Source organism: Meles meles, chromosome 13 (genome assembly GCF_922984935.1).
Source record: "Meles meles chromosome 13, mMelMel3.1 paternal haplotype, whole genome shotgun sequence".
Classification (NCBI taxonomy): Eukaryota; Metazoa; Chordata; class Mammalia; order Carnivora; family Mustelidae; genus Meles; species Meles meles.
In genome coordinates this window covers 13,729,114-13,752,770 of record NC_060078.1, presented here as the reverse complement: position 1 = coordinate 13,752,770, position 23,657 = coordinate 13,729,114, and the positions used below count along the sequence as shown (strand labels likewise).

At 46.7% G+C, this 23,657-nt stretch overlaps 1 protein-coding gene across 1 annotated transcript in view; it reads right to left on the bottom strand.

Moving 5' to 3' along the window:
* PRKG1 (protein kinase cGMP-dependent 1) overlaps window positions 1-23,370 on the bottom strand; it is a 1,275,046-nt gene extending 1,251,676 nt beyond the window's left edge. Inside the window, exon 1 of the mRNA XM_046026825.1 lies at window positions 21,647-23,370. Coding sequence (XP_045882781.1) covers window positions 21,647-21,912 — 266 coding nt within the window. The 5' untranslated portion in view covers window positions 21,913-23,370. The remainder of the gene's footprint in view (window positions 1-21,646) is intronic.
* Window positions 23,371-23,657: the final 287 nt, after the last annotated feature.

The window sequence follows — 23,657 nt, the reverse complement described above, 5'->3', positions numbered from 1 at the left end:
GATTATTCCCACGTATTACCGAGTGGTGGTGGTGGTGTTTTTTAACCTGGGAAACAGTCGGAGCCATTGACCAAGATGGTGTAAGACCAACAGCACTCGGGGGGCGTGGGGAGAGCTCTCCCCACTGTGGCCAAGTGGCTCAGACCTTCTAGAGGGATACCTCGGACAAAACCAAACCCTGCCCCTTTATTACTTAACATATTCTGTTGTGGACATCATACTCAAGTTTATAAGGAGAAATCACACCTGTTTTCTTACTCAGTTCACCATATTGGTCTTGTTTAGAAGTTTTATACAAGGGTCCGAACTTTAAAGCTCTTCAGTGACTTCATCCTCTTAGGATAAAATCCACATCTGTCGCCTGGTCCGCAGGCCCAGTGGTGGTAAGAGCAGCAAACTCTAGCATGCAAGCGTCAAGGCAAGCTCTGTTCTAAGCATTCCCATACATCAGCTCATCGAATCCTCACAATTACACGCAGAGATGTGTGCTCTCTCATTTTGCAGATGGAACAACAAGGAAAGAGAAAGTGGTGTAACTTGAATCCAGGCTCTCTGGCTCCTTGGGAGTGTTCTTACCTCTAAGCCCTACGTCTCCCGACATGAACTGGGCCCTCTCTATTTCTGAAAACTCAGTGCATGCCACACTCGCCGCCGCCCATTATAGTCCAGCTACATGGCCCTACTTTCTGGGCCTCAAAGGTGTCTGTGACTTCGTGACTTTCTCCGTACTAGTCTTTTGCACATGCCCTTCCTTCTATCTAAAATGCTTTTCTCACTGCTGGAACAACTGGATCTTCATTCTTTAGGTCCCCATTTAAATGCTATGTCATAGGAGCTTCATCTTTGACCACCTTACCTAAAGTAGACCTTCCTTCTCCTTCTTATTTTCTGTCATAGTACCTTTATTATCTTCCTAGCATTCATTATCATTTGAAATTTTACTTTTCAAGTTGGGCCCCTGAGTTATTGCTTGCTTTTATTTCTAGACTAAAGGCTACAGAGCACTGGGGCCGCTCTACTCTCAGCACCTAGAACAGTGACTGGCACAAAGTAGGCTCTGGATAAATTACTACTTGCTGAATGAGAAAAGGAATGAATGATATTTTAAAACGTTTTAAAATGTGTGTTTTAATTCTGAACATTGGGGGTACTTTCTCAGCCCCTCACTGACTGTGCACACACAGATGGCCTTGGAAAGGAGGTAGTGCCTTGCCTGGTAGTGGAAGCAAATGTCCATTACGGAGTGAATGACTGCATAGTATGGAGGATGAGGGATGTAGGGAGCATGGAGGAAGTATGGAATGGACAAATAAGCATCTGTCACTCCCAGAATAATCTGCAACCTTAAAAATGATTCTACTTTTTCAAAGCCAGTTGTGCACAAACCTCTCCTTAAATAACACCACACATTCCCATACTCCTTCCAAAGTAGCTCAATCTAGAGCCACCAGAAAGTTCTATCAGAAAGATCACTCTTACCCTGAGTGGGAAACTACCACTCTGTCACTTGAATCATTTGCCTTCATTCACTCTGTCACTTGAATCATTTACCTGCTGAAACCATGCAGAATCCATGAACTACCGTTGCTCCAACACACAAATAACCATCCTTGTTCAAGTTCCTGGAATGGAGCCCAATGCTCCTGGTGGGAATAAACAGTAGGAGAACAGCACAACTTCCCTCAGCTTCCTCAATGATTCTACTCTTCTGAAGTGGCTACAAGTTTTCTTGTATTGAATGAAACAAGGTAAAAATAAAAGAAAATAAGAAAAAATTAAATAAAATGCTCATGGATTTATGTACCTGAACGTCTGGTTGATCCATGAATCACATACAGACAGTCCCTAATCTGTGAAAACAAATGCTCCCACGGGGTCACTTCTAATCAGGAAATTTATTTAATGGTTCCTCCAGGGGGGGAAATTTTCCTGTTAATTCCCCCATTAAACCTCTTTTTGTTCAGTTCAGTGTTCTCAGTTGAGGGTGCCTATGCCCCAGGAGACAACAGGCAGTGTCTGCAGACACCTGTAGTTGTTATGACTAGAGTTGGGGTTGGGGCTCTACTGGCATCCAGTAGAGGTTCCATTGCTGCCAAACATTCCACAATGCACAGGATGGCACCACCTCCCACACCCCCACGCACAAGACAATGCATTATCTCACCCAAAATACCCAGGGTTCCAAGGTGATAAGGACTTCTCTATCCAGTGATTCTCAGTGGGGGCAGTACTGCCCCCTTGTGGGAGCTTTGGGAATTTGGGGTGTCTTTCCATCACCCTGTCCTGCAACCCACAGAATACTACACATTGAAGAATTATTCTACAACCCATGCAACTTTAAAATCTCTCACTGGCCATTCATGCATAAGAAAAACCTGTATGGAAAAAAAAAGAAAGAAAAACTTGTACGTAATCATCTAATCCTAGAAACTAAATCTCTTTTACATGTAAATGAAAAATTTTTTGCATAGTTTTAAATGGTATTAAGTTTGCCAGTAATGCAACTATCATGTGAATTAAGGGGAAAGGATACTTTATTTTGCTAGAAATTTCACAGAGAGTTGTTCACCATTTTAGAAAACTGAGTCACTTGACAGAAATACAGAAATAGTGGCATTAGGGTGACCAATATGACACACCAGGACCGAGATATGTTTTCAGTTGTTCTCTGACATGATTTTAGGAAGAGGAGCAAGCACTTCCCATCTTCAGTTCAATGTTCTACCCAGTCCTTTTCCTGTAGTCATTTCCAACCTGGGCATTACAAGCACTTAATAAACCACGTATTATTTGATTACACATTATTTTCTGTTGTTTCTTCTTTGGAATATCATTAGGATAGTAGGTACACATACACACACTTTTTATGTGTGCGGATGGGTTATATTATCTGTGCATTTCATTTCAGAATAGCCTAGGAGCACTAGGGAATGCCTGGCATGAAAAGGAGAACATTGGGTATATTAGGATTATAAACCACTTCTCTTACCCATCAAAGCCTTCTGGGATCTTGATTCTCTTTTCCAATAAAATTACCAGCCCTTATAGCATCTTGCCCTCTGCGAATCTGATTATGATGCCATTGATATTCTTACGCAGATAACTGATAAATACGTTTAATATAAAGCCAATGACTGATGTCGGGTAGTGGAATTCACTTTTCGGCACTTCTTCCACAGAATTCCATATCTACCCTTTCAACTACCTTTACACAACTTAGGACGAAAGATAGCCCTGGAAAACTTCAACAAAACAGGGGCCGATCACCTCTTCCAATGGGTGGGACCCTTGGCTGACCCCTCTTCCCACTACTAAAGGCATTTGGATATTTCCAGGGAAGTTTCTATGAAATGAAATGGTCCTTTGAATTATTGAGCTCATCCAGCACTGAGAAAAACTTGCTTAGAAAAGAATAATAAATCAGGGGGCTCTTGGTGGACTCAGTGGGTTATGTGTCCAACTGTTGATTTTGGCTCAGATCATGAGCTCATGGGTCATGAGATCAAGCCCTGTGTCCGGCTCTGGGCTCAGCATAGAGTCCGCTTGAGATTCTCCTCTCTCCCTCTCCCTCTGCCTCTCTCCTCACTCTCTCTCTCTCCAAATAAATAAATAAAATCTTCTAAAATAAATAAAGAAGCAAATAATCAGATGGCAGACAGCCAGGAAGCAAACGAAACAAAGGCAAATACGACATTGAGAAGAACGGAGGACAGATACTTCTGTCTGGGTAGCATAAGTGTTCAGATAGATTTTTCTCTCAAAAAGTCCTTCTTGAATAGTACATAATTAAATATTCAATATCACCAAGAAACCTCAAATCATGCCCAGGAATCTGGATTCCTTAAAGCATCTTGGAGGAAGAGTGGTTGAGCATTAAATATATTCCAACAAAAATATACCCGTATTAACATAAAATTTAAAATTATGTTTTCAAATGATACCTGAACTTCTTTTATTACATTGTTTATTTTATATAAGACGAAATCACCAAAGAATAAAAAAATTTTAAAAGACCAAATCACCAATAAGACTAGCTAATTTGTACTGTCTCTTGAGCTGTTCTTAAACGTTTAAGAGGAAGTTTAAATTCTTAGTGGCAGAAATACAATTCCTATTATAGGACACATTAATGAAAAGTCTTTAGTTAGGTAACAAAGTTTACATGCATGTACCTCAGCTTGGGGTAAAAGTGGGAGAACTACTTAAATCTGACTTTAAAATATATAAAATAATGCCAACTTAAAAAGTTTTTTTCCCCAAACATAACCCTGTTGTTTTAAGATGTGTAATTTTGACTGAAACATTTACAGCATTTCAAAATTAGTTTGCATTTTGACACTCCTTAGATAAATGTGCCAAAGAAAACTTGTCTTTACCGTAATTAAGCGTATCTGAGGTTTATTCTACTTGTTCTTTGTAACCCTAAGGAAACAATTTACCAAAATTATAGAGAAGTGAAGTGTTGAAATGACAGCATGAAAGTTTCTGTCCCCCTAAAATTACAGGTAGGAAAACTACAGTCTACAGAAATGAAAATCACCAGTTGCCTCTCATTTCAAGCCCAATTTTGGTTCGCCGTAAATCTTCATAAAAGCCATACTGTGCAAACAAGAGAGCCATAAGCCACCAGAGATCCATGACATTTCCTGGAACCATGAGAGACTAATACTTTCATCTGAACCAAAGGACTATCAATCAACAACTGGGTCTTGTGAAAAATAAGAGAAGGGGCAGGGGGAGAGGAGGGCAGACCGAAATGGCAGGGGACAAGCCTCTGTGAAACCCCGCATCATTACCCAGGAATGCCCTTCACCCCTCGTCTCATCTAAAACCTCTTTTCCACAGGGCTCAGCAAACTGCAGAAGTCCCAGCTTTATATCCCAGCCTTAAAGGAGACATTTTTAAAAACAGATGGTATACTGTGCTGGGTTGACTAGTCCCCCCTCCCCTGCCCCTGCCGCCAAAACTCATGTCCATGCAGAACCTCTGAACATGGCCTTAGCTGGAAATCGGGTCTTGGTAGGTGTAATCAAGCGGGGTTGTCCTGGGTAAGGGTGGCCTGTACAACTATTGCCCTGGCGAGAAGAGGGGAATCTGGACACAGACACACACAGAGGGGAGACAGCCAAGTGAGCAAAGGCAGAGACCAGAGGGACACGCTTGCAGGCCAAGGAATGCCCAAGATTGTAGCCAACTGCCAGGGGGGAGGAAGGCACAGGAAACATCCTCCATCAGCGTTTTCAGGGACAGCTTCGCCCTGCCGACTTTGGAATCCCACCTCCGGTCTCCAAAACCATGAGAGAACAAATTTCTATTGTGTTGGGCTGCCCAGTCTGTGGTGACTTGTTACAGCAGCCCTTGGGAACCAGGATTTACCTGCAGAGACAGTTCTCTAGGACAGACTGGAAAATGCCCTGGTCCCCAACTTCCCAAGCCTATGAAGTCAGAACCTGTTGGGACAGAGCCCGGGAGTCTCCTGTAACACCTAGCTAGAGGTTTACACTAGAGGGCTGCACATACTTTGGTTGAAAGGCCCCTGGGTGTTGGAATGGTCAGAATGGCCAAAGGTCTCCACGGGGCCATGTTCCTTTATACTTACTCCTCCCTGTGCACCTGCTGTGGATAGAGATAATACACAGCTGGAGCCAAAGAGCCAGACAGTCCTGGGCCAGCATGCCTCCAAAGAAACCACTTCATGCGTTTGGACGAGTCTCCCCACGCACATACAGCCCATGAGGAAACATGGCGTCGCTGAGAAGAGCCAGTGAAGGGCGTTGCACACGAGAAGCTCTGACCGATGCTGGATGGAACGTTTCTCACTTCCCTATTTTATCTGAACTAAAGATCTTTCTGGGCCATGTTGGTCATTTGGGGACAAATTTGACTTGTCCCCAGAACACTACCCCTAAAACCACGAAGGCCGTGGGAATGGCTTCCTGCGAGCTTACCCCCGGTCTTCTGCATCAGTTGAGGTGGGGCCTTCTCTCCATTGTGCAGACAGAGAGCTGAGGTTCAAGGAGGTGAAGCAACATGACCAAGATATTAGGGGCTTTAAACTCAAGTGCAGCCTCCCCTCTCAGCCTGTACAACGCAGAGCTGTGCGGACTTACTGTCTACAAGGGGAAAGAACACCAGAACGTCTCCTCCTAGCTCAGATCATGGCTTCCTCAGGTAAGGAGTCGATCTTAATATCGTAATCCATGTTCATGCATCGTGAACACGTTCGTTTGCATTCGTGTGTCTGTCCTTTATTTGTGTAAAAAAAGTGTATGGGAAAAAAAGGAAGAAAAAGGAAAAGAGGAAGGCACCAGCCAGAGAAAACCTTGGCTGATCCTTGGCCATGTAAAGATCTGAGGACCAGCGGCGTCAGCTCACATCAGATACACAGCCTCTGGCCCCTCCCCAGACCTGCTGAATCAGAAAGTGCATTTTAGGAAGAATTCCCGGGGATTACAATGCAGTTCAGAACCTGAGACGCCCCCAGGTTATTCACGCAGAGAACAGGTAACTGCGGGGGAGCCCATAACGCAGCCAAAGCTAGTCCAAGGGCCTCAGGTTTCTGATAGGATGGGGTGGAGGGGAGGGCGTGAGGTTTGTAGAAACAGAGCCGAGACGACACCATGAATGAAAAAGAAGTCCTAAATATAGCCTGTCAGAGTGCCATCTGCGATTCGGGAAATGACTCCGAAAATTGGGTCAGAGCTATTCTAACCAGCAGAATGAAAAACCGAGTTTGGAGTTAGAAGTCAAGGAAGACGATGAATGGGTCTGGAGTCAAAAGTCATTATTTACTTGGTGAATGAAGTCAGAAAACGTGCATAATAACAAGGGGACCGAACACTTACTGAATGGCCGTACGCGGCACTACCAGAACCATTACTACATGTCCGAGCTCACTTAATCTTTCCACAAGCCTGACGAGATCTGTGGCTGTGGAGGGCGCTGAGGCTGGGATGCCCGCCGCACGCCGACAGGGAAGGACAGGAAGATCCCAGCTTGGGGTCTCCTGCGTACTTCGGACACCTTCTCACATCACACCGAGATAAAATCTGGAATAGTGTTTGTCTCCACTGCCAAGCTCAGATACAGACCCTATCAGCCTGTCACTTGCAAACGGACGCTGGGAACACGGAAACGTGCAAGCTTCGTGCTGATTGAGGGGAGACGGACACACACACAGGGAAGCTCAGCGAAGGCACTTGGGCCCTCCAGGCTTTGGGCTCCTCAGGTCAAGCCTACTGCTCTGCTTCAGTAACTATGAAACGTCCCCACCCAAGGCTCCCGCCCCACAGCTCCAATGATTAGGGAAAGTTATCATTCGGGAGCACTGAACAAGGATGAGTAACAAGAGCAGGACAGACAGGGCCCTGAGGAAAGAGCTTCCGGCTGAGGGAGTATGACAGCTGTCACTAACCCCTGGGGTGCGGCTGGAGAAGCTCCCCTGAGCATCCAGAGCCTGAGAGAGCTGCCGCACTCAGTTGTGTCCCCGCCATCTCATCAGCCGTCATGGGCAGTCCCCGGCCCGCGGTTCATCCCAACCCATGACCTGGAAGAAACTTACACAACGGGTTTCCGGTCGGCAGGACGCCGCCCTGGGCACTCAGCGTGCCTTTGATCTACTGATCATCTGTGTACGTTTTATATTTTTTCTGACAACACGGAAACAACATTCTGCCCATCTGCTTTCCACTTGTGTCTGGGTTCATGAAAGTCGAGTTTCCTGCCTTTCACTCATCACTGTGGATCTTCTGGACGGTGTAAGGAGGGTTTCGACGGCAAATAGGAGACGTGGGTGGTACCATCCCGGACAAGCGTCACGGCTGGGGCAAAACACCATCTCTCTGAACCTCTACATGTCTGCTCGGGTCCTCTGCCATTAATGTTTTGTTAATCAAAGGGGATGGACAAAGTTATCTCCTAAAATCCTTTCTAGGCCCGAGGTCCTGTAGTTGTGAATACCAGAACCGAAGTTTTTAAAAAATCCCTACAACCTGTTAGCCTTGCATTGGCACACACTGGCTAGCAAGTTTACCTAACACTTTGCACTCGCCTTCGGTCCTGTTATTCCACAAACAGGTGCGGAGTATCTCCCGTCTACAGAGCCTATGGGGAGAAGCACCATTAGCCCTATCTTACAGACATGGAAACCAAAACGCAGAGAGAGAATGAATTCACTGAAAATCACCAGGCCAGTGTGAAGGAGAACCAGAGTTCTATCCTGGGTCCACGACACCAAAGCCCCCTGTTTAATTATCAAGACACGTCCCGGGGTCATTTCTCTGTAAGATGGAGCTAACATTTCTGAAATTTGCGCTTCCTACTCTCCAAAAAGCATTTCCCTTTGTAGCTTTAAACCCACGATTGATTACCATTGATATGTCTGAATTGTGACCCAAATAAATATTTGCAAAGCTCTCTTTTAGTAAATCTAGTCCAATATCATAACAATGATTTAAAAAAAAAAGGGGGGGGGGGGAGAAAAGAAAACTCTACCAGAGGTTGCCATCCTATAAAAAGAACGCTGCACTGAGTAGTTCCAACACCATATATGTCCAAATCTTCCCACTGGCCTTCAAAGAAAAAAATGTAGCTGAGTGACTTGGAATTTGTTATTTTCCCAAGTGGGAGCAAGTTCCTCAGAATCCTCCAAGTATCAAAAATGTATTTTGATGAAAGAAAAACAAATCACTGTAACCCTTAAAGAAGGACTCTCGTTATTTAAGAGCAGTATACACAAGCAATTTTATTCTTACTTGCAAAATCATTACATTGTAGGAATGTGGGAATTTTCTTCCACTTTAGAGAAGAAAAAAAAAAATAGCAAGCTAAAAACACAATATGGACTTGATAAATCTGAAAAGCAAACATGGCTTCAAAAGGAGTGTTCTCATGAATGCAGCTCGAGTATAGAAAAAGAAATAAATAAGAACTCTCCACACAGGACTGCTATGGTTCTATGCCTGATTTTTAAAAATTCTTTTCTTTAATGTAGAAAATTAACTGCATTGATGGCACCAGCATGCCTTTTATTTTTGCTAGAGAGGGCTACGGCTCATTTTTCTGACGTGGTAAGTGACTGCGTAATCACATAAACTAAAGAAGTCACACTGGAAATTAGCAGCTTTTTTGACTTAGCACGCTCAGTTTTTGGAATTTAATCCTATACATAAATAACAGACAGTTGAGAAAATGTGTATGAGAATATCAGTGGCAGCGTTGTTTATGCCTAAAAACAAAACAAATAACCATCCATCTCCATAAACGGGAGTACACGGATGCTACGGAATAATGGCATGGCCATGAAAAAAACCAATACGGACTGATCTGGAAAGAACCCTAGTAGCTACTAGTAAGCAAAAAAAAAAAACAAAAACAAAAAATAACAAAAAACAACAACAACAACAACAAAACAAAACACACACACAAAACAACCCAGCAGTTTACTGAGGAATATTACAGAATAATTCCACTTCAGTTAGAAAAACAAGCAAGAAACAAACAAAACACTCCAAATGGGCAGGAAAGTTCTTTCTACATAAAGGTTTGCATAAACATACAGAAAGGTGAACTGTCTTCTTGCAGAGCACAAGTGGGGAATGTGGGGTGGGGGCGGATATTAAATGTTACCTTTTATTGTCTGACAACCAGCATGCATTACTTTGGCAATTAAACAATCAAGGAGGGGTGCCCCGGTGGCTCAGTCTGTCAGCCTCTGCCTCCAGCTCAGGTCATGACCTTGGGGGTCCTGGGATAAAGCCCAACCCCTCCCCCATCAGGGTCCCTGCTCAGCGGGGGGAGTTTGCTTCTCTCTCTCCCTCTGACACCCCCCCCACCTGCTTGTGCACTCTCGCTCTCTCTCAAATAAATAAAAACTTAAAAAAAAAAAATCAAGGAAGTAGACACACCCTAAGAAAAGATGAAAGTCAGCAAATCTGAGATGTGGTCCATGTTCTTAACCATCAAAAAGCATATCCAGATTCAAACACGGCGAGTATGAACACAGTGAGAAAGAAGGAAGTGTCTCTCACTGCTTGCTCTCCTATTAAAGCCACAGCAAGGGTGCCTGGGTGGCTCAGTGGGTTAAGCCTCTGTCTTCAGCTCAGGTCATGATCTCGGGGTCCTGGGGTCGAGCCCCGCATCGGGCTCTCTGCTCAGCAGGGAGCCTGCTTCCCTCTCTCTCTCTGCCTGCCTCTCTGCCTACTTGTGATCTGTCTCAAAGAAATAAATAAAATCTTAAAAAAAAAAACCAAAAAAAAAAAAAACACCCCGCCACAGGAAGCCCACAGCGGGTCTCCGCCCCTGAGGACAGCCCCTTGTGATGCCCTGAGCCAGTCAGTGAGGCTGGATAACCCCAAATTCAAGGCAGGCCACCTCAAACCCTGCCTCTCTCCTTGGGGAATTGGTCTTGCCTTGTTAACACACCAGGACGATCAGAGAAAGCACAACATCACAGCATCACACTGCTTACCTCCTGCTTCTCCCTGTCTAACAGCGACCAGCTTTGCTTTTTCAGTCCTGAACACAGCACAGAGAATCTCCTACATTCCAGCTGCCCTTCGCCCGCTCTCAGGGTCCTACACTATGTAACATTTTCCTCCCTCGCCCAGAAAAAATATAAATTCTTGCCCCAGAGAGCATGTTTTAGGTGCTGACAGCTTCAAATAAATGCATCGCAGGGCCTCAAACCCGTCTCACATGGGCAACTTGCTGTCAAACAGGAGAGCAATACGGGCAGTGTACTAACTTTTCCCTACGTCCCACCTTGCAAGCTTTTCTAAGCACAACCTGACACAGTATCCGAGCAAAGGAACCCATTAAAGAGGCCAAGTCATCGCATCAGTTCAAAACTGACTTCTTTTGACCCAGAACACAGCTTCATGTTGGCACTGACCCTTGGTTACTGAGACAGACCAAAATAAGTACATTACTCCTCAGCGTCACATAATAAAGGATGCCATCAGCAAGACTGCGTCCCTTCCCATCCCCTGGGGGGCCTCCACCGGAGAGGGGTCACAGACTGACTGAAACAGCGTTTGACAGGAAGTCTGAACGGCACTTTCCAAGGGATTATTGATTCAAAACCAGCCAGTCCATTAGATGTGACCCACAATTTATCCCTTTGTGGCAGGGCAGACTATACAAGTTCCTTTTCCCCCTAAAATCGCGGAAAGGCACTTTCTATTTCGGGCACCCCAGAAAAAAAAAAAGTTGTTTTTCTCCTGCAAATATTTAGATGTGTATAAATAATCATTAACTAGATCATTCAAATGTTTTTCTAGCAAGGACCTTACCTCACGAGGGGCCACGTGAAGATTTACTTAATTATGTTCTAGAATCACAGAAGCACCAAGAAGAGCAAACAACCTCATAGAAGCCAGTAGAAGTTTCCCCTAAAAACTGCTGTTTTTCTTACAATAATTGTCTTTCAGTTATTTGGGGAGAAGAAGGGAATAGAAAAATCTCAATCTTGTCTCCTCACGCATATATTTCTTACTACTATTAAATTTCCATTATTTCTCTCGATTGTCTTGTCTCAGGCAAATCTGAGCCCAGAGGTCTCAAAGGGGTTTTAGGAATTTCCCTCAGACCGATATTAATGTTCAAAGACCTCTCTGTGCCAAGCGAGCTATTTGTCTCCCTTTTGTTAAAGGCAAACAAGGCAGAAGCACACCGGGCTCTGGCTTTTTCAATACATTCCCTGAAATCACTACTAATGGGGAAACGGTCATACCAAATGCATTCAATGATAACACTTTCCAAAGATGCAAACACTGACATTAAGAAAGTTGTGTGTTTGGGAATATGTTTTCCACGCCAACCAAAGGCCAGTCCCAACTAGGAGCAATCCAACTGCCTAAATATTGTACTTCTGCTGCCATCTTGTGGTCAAGTTTGAAATCTCACCCTCTCCCTCTCTCCCTCCTCTCTCTCTGCATGGTTTTTTCTCCGTATCTTTTGGAGGGCACCTACATCCAGATCTTAAGGATTCCCTTTCTTTAGTAGAGGGGGGACAGTCTGCATTATGCTCTGAAAGAAGACAGCACTGGGGTTAATTCCTCCTCCTGCCTATACATTCCCTCCTTTCTCCACGTATTTTTCTCATTTTTCCACTAAGCCATTCTCTTAAATGTAACAGTTTTTATTTTTATTTTTATTTTTTTTTTAAACTTTATTTATTTGACAGACAGAAATCACAAGTAGGCAGAGAAGCAGGCAGAGAGAGAGAGGAGGAAGCAGGCTCCCCGCTGAGCAGAGAGCCCGATGCGGGGCTCGATCCCAGGACGCTGGGATCATGACCTGAGCCGAAGGCAGAGGCTTTAACCCACTGAGCCACCCAGGTGCCCCAAATGTAACAGTTTTTAAAAAAGGCTTTCTCCTCATTTAATCTAGTTTCCTACAAGTCAACAAAATACAGAAATACAGGAAAATAAATTTCTCTCTTTTTTTTAAAAGGTTTTTCCCTCCCAAACTGTTTCCAAATTGCATTTTTAGAAAGAAAGAAGAAAAGAAGGAAGGAAAGAGAGGGAGGGAGGGAAGGAAGGAAGAAAGAAGAAAGAAAGGGAGAAAGGGAGGGAGGGAGAGAGAGAGGGAAGAAGAAAGGAAAGAAACAAACAAACAAACAAACAAACAAACATGTCTTTCCATCTACAAATGCCACACCACCCTTCACAGCCACAGATGTCTCAGGATCTAAGGAGGAGCCCTAGCGGGGTGTTGGGAAGCCACACTGCACTCCAGGACAGAGTCCCCCAGGGCCCTGGGCCAGATGGGGATGGGGTCCCAGCATCCCTTATTCTTTCCCACCTGTCCTGGTCAACTGCAGGCCCTGCTGGGATATGGCAAAGAAAATTCATAAATCTGGGGGGAAATTCGAAGTTTTCCTGAGGATATATTGAAGTGAATAATTCTTAACCAGAGCAAGAGTATATTTTATAAAAGTCACCATTCCTGTCTAGCTCTATGTCCCTCCTCTAACTCTTGTGGAGAAACTGAGTCACCAGAGATGAGCACCCAGGTAACACAAGTAGCTAGAATCTTCCAAAACAGAAAAGGGATGAGTAAGGAAACAAACATGAAAACAAACTGCTTCATTCCTTGTTGGAAATGACTTTAAGGGGCGCCTGGGGGCTCAGTCAGTGAAGCATCTGCCTTTGGCTCAGGTCATGATCTCAGGGTCCCAGGATCGAGTCCCGCATTGGGCTCTAGTCCCGCATTGGGCTCTCTGCTCAGTGGAGAGTCTGCTTCTCCCTCTCCCTCTGCTCCTCCTTCTGCCTGTGTGCTCTCTCTCTTATTCTCTCTCAAATAAATAAAATGTTTAAAAAAATGACTCTAAAAAATGTTTCCCATCCTCTTCTGTATACCCATCAACACACCACTGATATGTTTAGACTTTTTTCTTAGAAGTTAGCCTTATCATAAGCAATACTAACCACACAGCATGGCTTTGATGTGCTTGTTACATGTTTTCCTCACACCCTCAGTGAAATTCCCAACTGTTCATATACAATAAACTCTCTCTTGCGCTGCCCAGAGACAGCCCTGGTGCCGCCAAGACCAGAACCATCGCACTTGGGGACACGTCGCTCTGCACTAGACGTGCTAAGTTTAAGGAGAGCAGAGGAAATCTAACAACCGTTGTTTATAAGTAGCTTTGAGGGTCACCGGGTTAAGACTCTGACTTTTTAGAGGCATGGTTCAGATCAGAAGTTCTCAGACATTTTTCCTGCTGTGACTCACGAGACGGGTGACGTTCCCGCATGCAACACTCTCTTGTGAACACCAGCAGCGTCTGTGGGTGACATGCAACTTCCCGCCTGCATTTGCAATCCAGCCAGCCCAGGAAGCCCAGCAGAACGCCGGGAACGGGCTCTCCCGAGAGATGCCTGGGAGCGCTCCTATTTCCTAAGACACAAGCAATTCACAAATTGTGACTCAAGCTATATAACGGACTCATTTTAACCTCCAACTAATCAAATACCCAGCCCTCGCCAGCGGGACCCCACAGCGGGAGCCTGCCTGAGGAAGACACAGGACGCTGCAATGACTATTTTGGAGCCATCTTATTCTCCGCGAGGAGACCGGACTGAATAGGAACTGGTTATTCTCCAGAAGGTTCGGTTCTTGTTTAGTTTTGTTAGGTTTCGCTTGCTTGCTTTTGACACATTCTAGGTACGTGTACTTCTTACCCTTTCTCCAAAAATCAGCCTGGGGGAGGGGAGAGATGAGGAAAAAGGAAGCTGAGGAGTTTATTTGGTTGAAATTTTTACTGTGGACAGACCTGGTTTCGACCCAGGGGGGTTACAACTTGAGATATAAAAGAATGTTCTATTTTGAGAATTTGAGGGCATCTGCAACCACGTTCCTGGTGGCCATGGGATGCACAAAAAGGGCGTTATCTATACCACATAGGAGAGGCATGGAGAAAAAAATTCACAGGTGCCCAAAGGCTTCAGATTTTTCCTTATTATTGTCCTCAGACAATAATAGTTGCGTATAGTGCAGTCAACAGACCTACAGATACTTGTAAGCAGCAAACAGGAGTATTTCTGGGATTCCTATAAGGTTCATGAGAAGCATTACCGCAGCATGTGGAATCAGAGTGCTCAAATAAAGTGAGGATTAAAACACTTCAAAGCCCTCTCTGATTTGGACGAGAAAGGAAGGACAGTTTGAACTAGGAACCAATCTGAGAGAATACGTGGAGAACCATACCTGGATCATCTTTATCACCAGTGCAAAATTTAAACCAACAAGGTAATTCCTGTTAGGTGTCTTATCAGATTAGCTCAACAGATGAACACTCGAATGAAACCAGTCCCACCTAGTTATCCCCTTGAGAGCCCAAGTGCCATCGAGGTGTCTGTCCCTTTCGCATAACAGAGTCAACTCAATCAGCTCCTGGTAACAACATAGCAACATTTTGGGACTAAGTTCCAAAAATATGTTGAACGAGCATGCACTAAAAACAGATAAACACACAGCAAACACAGCTAGTCACTGGACAGGACAAATGACACACAGAATTTTAAAACTTTCTAGCCCGCATAAACTTTATATTGATTGAATTTAAAACTAGTCTATTTCCCCAGGAAGCATGGGTTTCTATCACATCCATATATAGGAAACAATATGGAAGGGTTTGAATAAAGCAACATGAAGTTTGGGATCCCTCAATAATGTTTAGTGAGCAGGAAGGAGTAAGGTTAAGAGTTTTCAAAAAGGGTTTTGTTGTTTTAGACTCTAGGCTAAATAAGGAGAGACAACCTCCATCTGTCTTCATATAGTAAAACAAGACTTTTTCAAAGATATACAGTTTCTGGAAATACCCATTTTTTTACAGAGCCACAATTTCAAAGTACTTTCTTTTTTTTAATTTTTTTAAGATTTTATTTATTTATTTATTTGACAGACAGAGATCACAAGTAGGCAGAGAGGCAGAGAGAGAGGAGGAAGCAGGCTTCCTGCCGAATAGAGAGCCCAATGCGGGGCTCGATCCCAAGACCCTGAGATCATGACCTGAGCCAAAAGCAGAGACTTTAACCCACTGAGCCACCCAGGCGCCCTGCTTTCAAAGCATTTTCTATTTCAAAATGAACAACAGGTATTTTTTTAAACTTTAGGAAATTCACATTGTATAACACCTGAATTGTTTGAAGTTAGGATAGATTTTTTTAAAAGATGAGAGTAGCATTTTGAGCAAGAACTCTGTTCTCTGTTGTTTGATGATTTTTGCCACTAAACCAATCCGGTGGGACTCACAGACTAAAGTTAAGCTGGAAGAGGGAAACATGGGGACCCAAAAGAGAGAGAGACAACACAGTCTGACCCAAGAACAAAGAAAAGGAAGTGAAAAATCATCAGTGGGTAAAAGAAGAAGGTATATTTTCACCAGGAGCAACCAAGCTTGGCTCTTAGAGCCACTTCTAGGAGGCAATCTTGGGCCCTGTGCCCAGTACCAAGCGCAAGTACTTGACAAACTGCAAGGTAGGTCCCTTTTTTTCTTTTCTTTTCGTTTTTGTTTTTTTTTTTTTTTTTTTTTTTAATTTAACAGCCCAAGAAGTAAGTCTTCCATTCTAGAAGAAACTGATTTGGGCCAACTTAGAGGAATTTCAGAATAAGAACTACCATAAAGTCATAAAACAAATCAAGTGGCAGTGTGTGTGTGTGTATGCGTGTGTATACAGGTACACACATAGACACACACATACACATGCGTGAACCCAACAGCGTAGCGCCCACAAAGGTAGACTCAAGGTCAGGACTCCTTTTTGACGATTCCCAAACTTCTGAGCTTTCACTTTTGTGAAACAGGATATGCTATCCCTGGTTTATCTCCAAGCTCCCAGCAGCGTCCAAGCGCTACAAGAATCCGAGATAAGGCAGGGTCCTGCACTCTGATAAGCCCGTTCTCAACTGGCAAAGGAAAATAAGTATTCCTGCTCGGAGCAACTATGAAATCACCTGAAAATCTGGTGAAGAGAGAGGGTTTCAACGCACCCTCGGCGTCTCCCACACCACAGGGAGAGAGGGCACTTAGGGAAAGAGGAAGAAGGTAGGACATGGTTTGTTTTTTTCAGGTCTGTTAGAAATCGTTTCATGAGGGTCAGTCCAATTTCTATTGCATGTGTGATTAAATGAGTGATTAAATGTGAACTTTCAACCCACACATAGATCAATGTTTCAAGTAGGGCAAGAATTCCTGGTATATTAAAAATACATCTGGAAAATGTACATGATTCCAGACCCTGAGCCAACCTCGAAGCAAAGTGAATCGGTCTTAAAGCAGCAGCCCAGACAGATGATAAGCTGAAGATATCAATTCACCAAGTCTAGTCCTGATGCAAAATTCCGAAACGTGAACTATCTTTCGGGTCCCATTTCTGTGATCCTTTAAAAGGCACTTCAGGGACAATTTGCTGTGTTTTCTCCCCACTAAAAGCAGGGTACAGCTTTGACCAAAAGGAGGTGTGATGTGCTTACGCTCAAAATCTGTCCTCTCCCAATGACATGTGGGGAGACTCCAGGACACTGAAAAAACACCTTCCCTGTCCTCCTCAGCCTGAATCCCCTTAATCCTTTGTCATAGATATCACTCATCTGAGCAAACTAAATCAATGTCCTCTCCCAGAAACTGTTAAACTATTACTGTGTTATTCTGGAAAGGATAACCAGTTAACGTAGCGAGATACTGTTACTTTGTAATAGATTCCTTTAGATGGGAGGACTGGTAGAGAGGAAGGAATAGTATGAGTGGTCTGCAAGGCAAAGGATATAATGAATGAGGTCCAAAGGAGGCGACCGAGATCACTGTCAAAACCATCCTATTGATCAGCTCTGCCTCTGGCATGAGAAAGGTGGGAAGGAAGCAAAGGGAAAGACTCGTATATGACAAGCTCAAGGGCAGGACTGCCTGAGGAAATCCCAGACTCAGGAGCACATCCAAGCGTGTGTGCTGCACACAAGGGCTTGTTGCCGCTTCTTGGGAGGTCAGTTGAGTGCTGGCCCTAAGACTCTTCTAACAAAGATCCTATTCTGATTTAGGATAGGTTCTTTTATTTAAATTTGAAAGGACTCACCCATTACCAAGATGGGACCTGAGCTATCCAAGATGATGAAAATGTTGCAGCTTAGTACCTGGGCTCTAGAAACGTCAAGATTTGCGGTTGAAACTTGTCTCTCGCATTTCCTAGCGGTGAGATGTCAGGCCAGCGACTTCTTCGGGACTCAAATTCCTTGGATCCATTCTCTTTATTACCTTTGCTATTTCAAAGCACTGTGGATTTTCTCTATGAACACTTAATAAACTGGGCCCAGAATTCAGCTGCTACTCACTCATTTCATTGAAGTGGCTTATGTGGAAACTAGGCCAAATCCCTTGATTTAGTCTGAAGGTTAAACCAGACCTGAACTGAATGAGAGTCGCAAAAAGTAATGAGCTTTCTGGGGCATCCATCCCCAAGCATCCATGTCCCAGTGGAGGGAAGTTCAAGTTCCAAATGATGAACTTACATCACCAAGGATCAAGGGATTTGTGACAAGAACAGCTTGAATGTCTTTGGGATACAATCTATTGTCCCTGTCACAGATTAATATTGATTCCAGCCTGCCCTCAAGCTACTTCAAAAACAACAACTGTCTGCAATCCTTGGAGCCAAATGGGCAGCCAAAATAAGGAATGGAGGTGTGTGTGTATGTGTGCATGTGTAAAAAAACTCAGGGAAAGAATTCAGGATATTAGGTAATTCTTGACCTGGGGTATATACACGCAGGGAATTGCAAGTTCACAGAAAACTATGCGAAACACTTGGACTTGATGGGCAGAAAGTGTTATGTAAATTCACAATATCATCATCGTCCTACAGTTTTCCAAGATAATCACTTGATCCCTACCGGGCATTTCTACGGGGTCTGCAAATGAGAACTGCAGTAAGCCGGACGCTTCCTTTTTAAACATGATCATCATACTGTACACTTGATACTTAAGCTAAGCACTCAGATCTTCCCTTTCCCTAGTATAATTTTCATCTAAGCATTCCTTGGATATTTACATCACTCTTAATGGAGACTGTGCCGTATATCCTCCGTGGACACATGCAAGTCTGGCTAATTGGACTGACTTGATTACAACAGTCAGTGAATTCTCCCATTTCCTTCCACTGCAATAAACGCTTAAGATATTTTTGTCACCTATTATGTAAATATTTTAGATTGCCGTCATTTTCTCAAACAGGGCTTGGAGGCAAAAGCGCTTTTATCATTCTGCCCACCAGACAGACTCCTGTACTTTCCATGTACGTGTCTTGTTCGTACAAAAACTTCATGTCCTAGAAAAGTTTGAAATGAACCCATGAAGAGCTATGCCTCAAATCCTATAGCAACTGCCAGTGAACTTGAGTTGTGCCACAGGGCGGTCTCCCTCAGCCCCCGCAAGCGCATCCGGATGGCACAGAGTTCCACAAAAGGTGGGAGAGGTGAGGACCTATCTCGTCTCCAAAGCTAAGTATCTGAAAGGTAGAAAGTACGCTTTCTTTTGAGAGCCTCTCGTTTGCTGTTAAAGGCTGGATCTGAGAAATACTGTTTAAAGGACTTCCTTTCTTGACCAGAACGAATGTCTGACCCATAATTAAGTTGCTATTGTCTCTTTAAGGGGTAGGACGAGTACCTGATTCCAAGGGATACTCTCCCCATATATCATACCTGTCAAAATCCTTTAAACTCTAATGAGTCAGCTTGCCGAAAATACACTCCAGGCTCTCATCTGAAAACTAAAAAACTAAGTGCTGAGTGGGGGAAAGTTTACCCTCAATCCCAGCGTAAATCTGGGCAGAGAAGAAGCAGGAAAGGGCTCCTGCGACTTACTCTAGACACAAAAACCCGCTGACCTCTATTGCGCATGATCCACGCAGAGGCTGAAGGCTCCTACCCCTAAGGCCACCGAGCTGGGGGGCAGGGGGGCTCAGCAAGGGAAGATGATGTGTGCAAAGACCAGCCGTTTCCTCCAGGTGCACACAAACCCGCCTCTCATTCCCAGAGAGATCTGCTCCTCCAGGAAAATAAAAGCTCCTCTGAGAACAGGCTCCCAAGGGACAGTGGACTCAGGGTGGGGAGGCTTTGCTCCCGGGCCCTTGCAGAGCCTTAGTTGGGGGGGGCTCCCCCGAGCTGCGGAGAGCCGCTGGTTTCTGGTAGGGGCACAGCCGAGACACAGGGATCTGAAATTCCAAAAATGCGCTAAAGCCCCGGCCGGCCAGTCGGCCCGGGAGGGGAGCAGCTGCCGGGTGACCGCTGTTGAAGTGGATCCTTAAGGAGGTGGGCAGATTGATTCCAGCTGCTGAGCGAGGGGCAGGGCAGCGGCCGCGGAATGCGAAGAGCCTCAGCCCAGCCCGGGACAGCCGCTTCCCCATCAAGGGCCAGGCCAGACAGGAGCGGCGGCTGCAGTCTCGGCCTGGCAGCAGGAAGAAAGCCGTGGCTCCACTGGCTAGGGACTTTCACGGGCGGCTGGGCCCAAAGGTGCCATGTGGACAGTGTCACTGTGTAAGTGGAGTGTCCCTCAGGAATCCGAAAACTGTCTCCTGAGACGTCGGTTGGGAATGGGCCCAACGTTCCAAAGGAGAATCCTTTTGGGTTGGTTCCTGTTTTGCTCCCCGGCCCACTCCCAGTTCCTGGCCCTCTTCTAAGAGCTCCTCACCCTTCCATGCCCAGCCTCCTGGGCCCCCGTGCCCCCCCACCCACCCAGTCACTCTAATCAATGCACAGGAGAGACAGACCAGGAAGGGGTGCAGAGGCAGAGTGGGGGCCCCATGGACGCTGGACAAAAACGCATGCCCTTCAGAAGTGCCGGCCTCCAAGTGCCGGCTCATTTGAGGGGTCCCCTGAGAGCCCCAAACTCAGACACCAAGTGATCTAAGAGGGAAGGGGTAAGAGGTAGGCGGGCATGAAGGCATGCCTAATGGAATATTCAATATCCTGCGAAATGCACTTTCGGCGGGGCGCTTCCAGGGGCTAAAAGCCAGTAATGGGCTCTGGAGTCTGCACTTCCTCTCCCTAATGTCCAGAGGCGTTTTAATGCTGCAGCCAATCGATCAGCCTCCTCCGGTGCAGGCGGCGAGGGGAGTGCAAGAGCTTCCTACTTGTGGCCAAAGTCGCTCCCCCCTCCCCCCGCACCGCCACCGCGCGACACACAACTCCGAACGGGCAAGGACTGGGCTCCTAAAGTGGCGGGTAGAGGAAAGGAAGGATCCTGGAGGTGCCCAGAGAAACAGCCCCCCTTCCTCTTCACCAACTTTTCCGCGGAAAAGCTTCCGCGGGAAGACAACAAGGAGGCCGCCTTAGCCACCCTGGGACGCAGCTGGCCGGCAGCCCCAGAACTGTTCCAGGTACAAGGTCACCGAGCCGCCTCCGAGCCCAGGGCAGCCCCAGGTGTGGCCCTTCTGGAAGGGACACAAAAACGGCACACGGACGTCCAGAAAGTGGGGCTTCTCTGCCATTTCTTGCTGACATCACAGCTGCCTGGGAAGGGACCCTGTGAATAAAACTCTCCCGGTCTCCCCACCCCGAAGGCCGGATCCCGGCGGCGGAGACGCGCCCCCGTCCCGCCTCCCCACGCCCCTGCACCGTCGCCGCAGGGCTCTGGCGCGGGGCGAGTCAGTCCCTCGGTCCAGCCCGACCCCGGCCGGCCTCCGCCACCCCTCCCCCGGGACACCGACGCAGCACCACCGCGCACGCCCCGCGGCCGGGGCCCAGGGTCGCCTCGGGGAGCTCTGCGGCCCCGGGACGCGCGCGCTTCTGTCCCGGTGAGGCCGTCCCCGCCGTGCCGCGCGCACAGAGAGCGGCGCGCCCGCAGCCGGGTGCGGGCTGGCCGAGTTAGCGGCGCTAGCAAACTTTCCGCCTCCTCCCCACCCCCCACGCCACCGGGGCGCGTCTCCCCGAGGAGCTCGCCTTTCCCAGCCCCGCAGAGCCAGGCGCGGCACGTGACGGGCAGGAATAAAAATAAACCCTTCCCAGGCCCCAGGCCGCGGGGGCCACCCCACTCCGCGCGGCGGCGGCGAGCAGGGGGTGCCCCACGCCGCCCCCCACCGCGCGCGCCCGCGCCCCCCGCCCGAGCGGGGCCTGGCCTCCGTCCGACCCGCCGCGCCCGGCCGGCGCCTACCTCTCGGACTTGGTGAACTTCCGGAACGCCTGTCGGAGGTCGTGGAAGGAGCGGTAGGTCTGTGGCTCGGCCGAGATGCCCTGCGCCCGGGTGGTGCGCGGCCCGATGTGCGGCGAGGGCGCGGGCAGCACCGACTGACATTTGTGCAGCTTCCTCTTCAGCTCCTGGATCTCCTCCTCCTTCTCCGACAGCCGCTTCTCCAGCTCCTTGATCCTCTCCTCCTTGAGCATGAGAATCTGGGCGAAGTCCTCCTCCAGCTCGCTCATCTTCCTCCCGGAGCCCCTCCGCGAAACTTTGCTCGGGCGCGGTCGGACGCCGGCCGGGGGAGGCGAGCGCGGCGACGGAGCCGAGGGGGCGCCGAGAGCGAGCGCGCGGCTGCGCTGCCCCCCGGAGCGGCCGGCGGGCGCGGGGAGCCGCTGTCTGCGAGCCCCTTCTGCCGAGGGCGCTGAAAGCTCCGAGGGGAGGACGAGACGTCTAAAAGCGGCGGAGACGAGAGGCAGAGTGCTAATCCCCAGTCTCTCGTGGGACTAGGTGATTATCTTTCATTGAGAAACCAATTAGAGCCGCCCGGCCTCCCCTGAGACCCCCTCCCCCGTCCCCTTTCCCAGTGGCTCCGTGAGAACACCGCGCGCGCCACCCCACCTAAAGCCTGGCTTCCCGCTGCAGGGTTGGACCAGACAGCCGGGCTCACCCCATCACACAGTAATCACTCTTCCACGCTATATGGTACCAAAGGGAAGGGGTGGGGTGGGGGGAGCTTTATGCCACTTGATCCTGGAAATAGCAACAATTACCATGTGATCTGGCAGATGACGCAGCCCTTGTAACCGGAGCCTAAAGACTTGGTGTGGTGTGTGTGAGAGACAGTGAGAGATATTTCAGAAATATGAGACTGCCTTCGAGTCCGTAACCTGCATAAATTCATGTCTGTGTTCACTTTTTATTTCTCTTCTGCTCGGGATGAGGTAGGGTGTGTGTGTGTGTGTGTGTGTGTGTGCGCGCGCGCGTGTGTTTTTCTTACTGTGCAGCCCTGTGCTTGTGACCCCAAGTAACAAGAATGACAGAGCAATAGGAATTCCAAGTTTTTTCAGAAGAAAATTTTACTGGAAGTGGTGAGCCCCTGGTAGGAGAGTTGAATGAAACAGCCGTATGGTAATGAGCCCAGTGTTTGGCGGGGTCTGGGGAAGGCCATACTGTTGTCAACTTCTTAGAGCCTGGATTGTATTTCATCTGCTACAGTTAAAATGTGTGCATTGGGCATCCAAATTACATCACGACATCGGCTCCCACAGTTGAGAAATGGTGACCACTAGTGCTAACCCGCGAGTTTGGGGGGAAAATTGCATCTGTGATCCGTGTTTTTCCCCTACCTGTGGTCTACCCCCTCACCCTCTGCTAAAGGGCTGTTCTACCTCTTTGAGCTAGAGTATTTGCTAATGCCTACAATTTCTCTTTCTTATCTGTTGTGTGTGTCACGGAGAGCCTTTTTCTTCACGTAAATCATTGTGTGAGTTTGTGACTGTGGGGGGAGCATGTCTCCAGGTAATGATCAACAGAATAGTAAATCTTTTTTTAAAGGGGAAAAGATATAGATGCAGACTAAAATGCCAAAGCGCTTTCTCTGAAATAGTAACGTCCCTTAAAAAGAAAGATCAAGGTTTAAGCACTGGCTGCTTATTAAAAAAAAAAATCTTTCTACCTTGTCTGAAACACCTAAGGAAAAGCAGGCATATACTTTGGTTTATAAATAAATCCTAAACTACATTTTATTCTGGAGATTTCTTTATTATTTACTGTCAGTTCTACTCATCTGATTATTTTAAATTAAAAACATTCCAAGCCACATCTGAATTTCTTAATCACACCAGATGCTGAAGGCTGGCCTTATTTACTCATATTTGAGAAGGAGTTCTTGGTCTTGTTGATAGTTAGTATTCTGTTGCTTCCATCTATGAGCAATTTAAACTGCTAGATTCCTTTTAGGAACGCTCAAAACAGTTGGCCTTTTAAA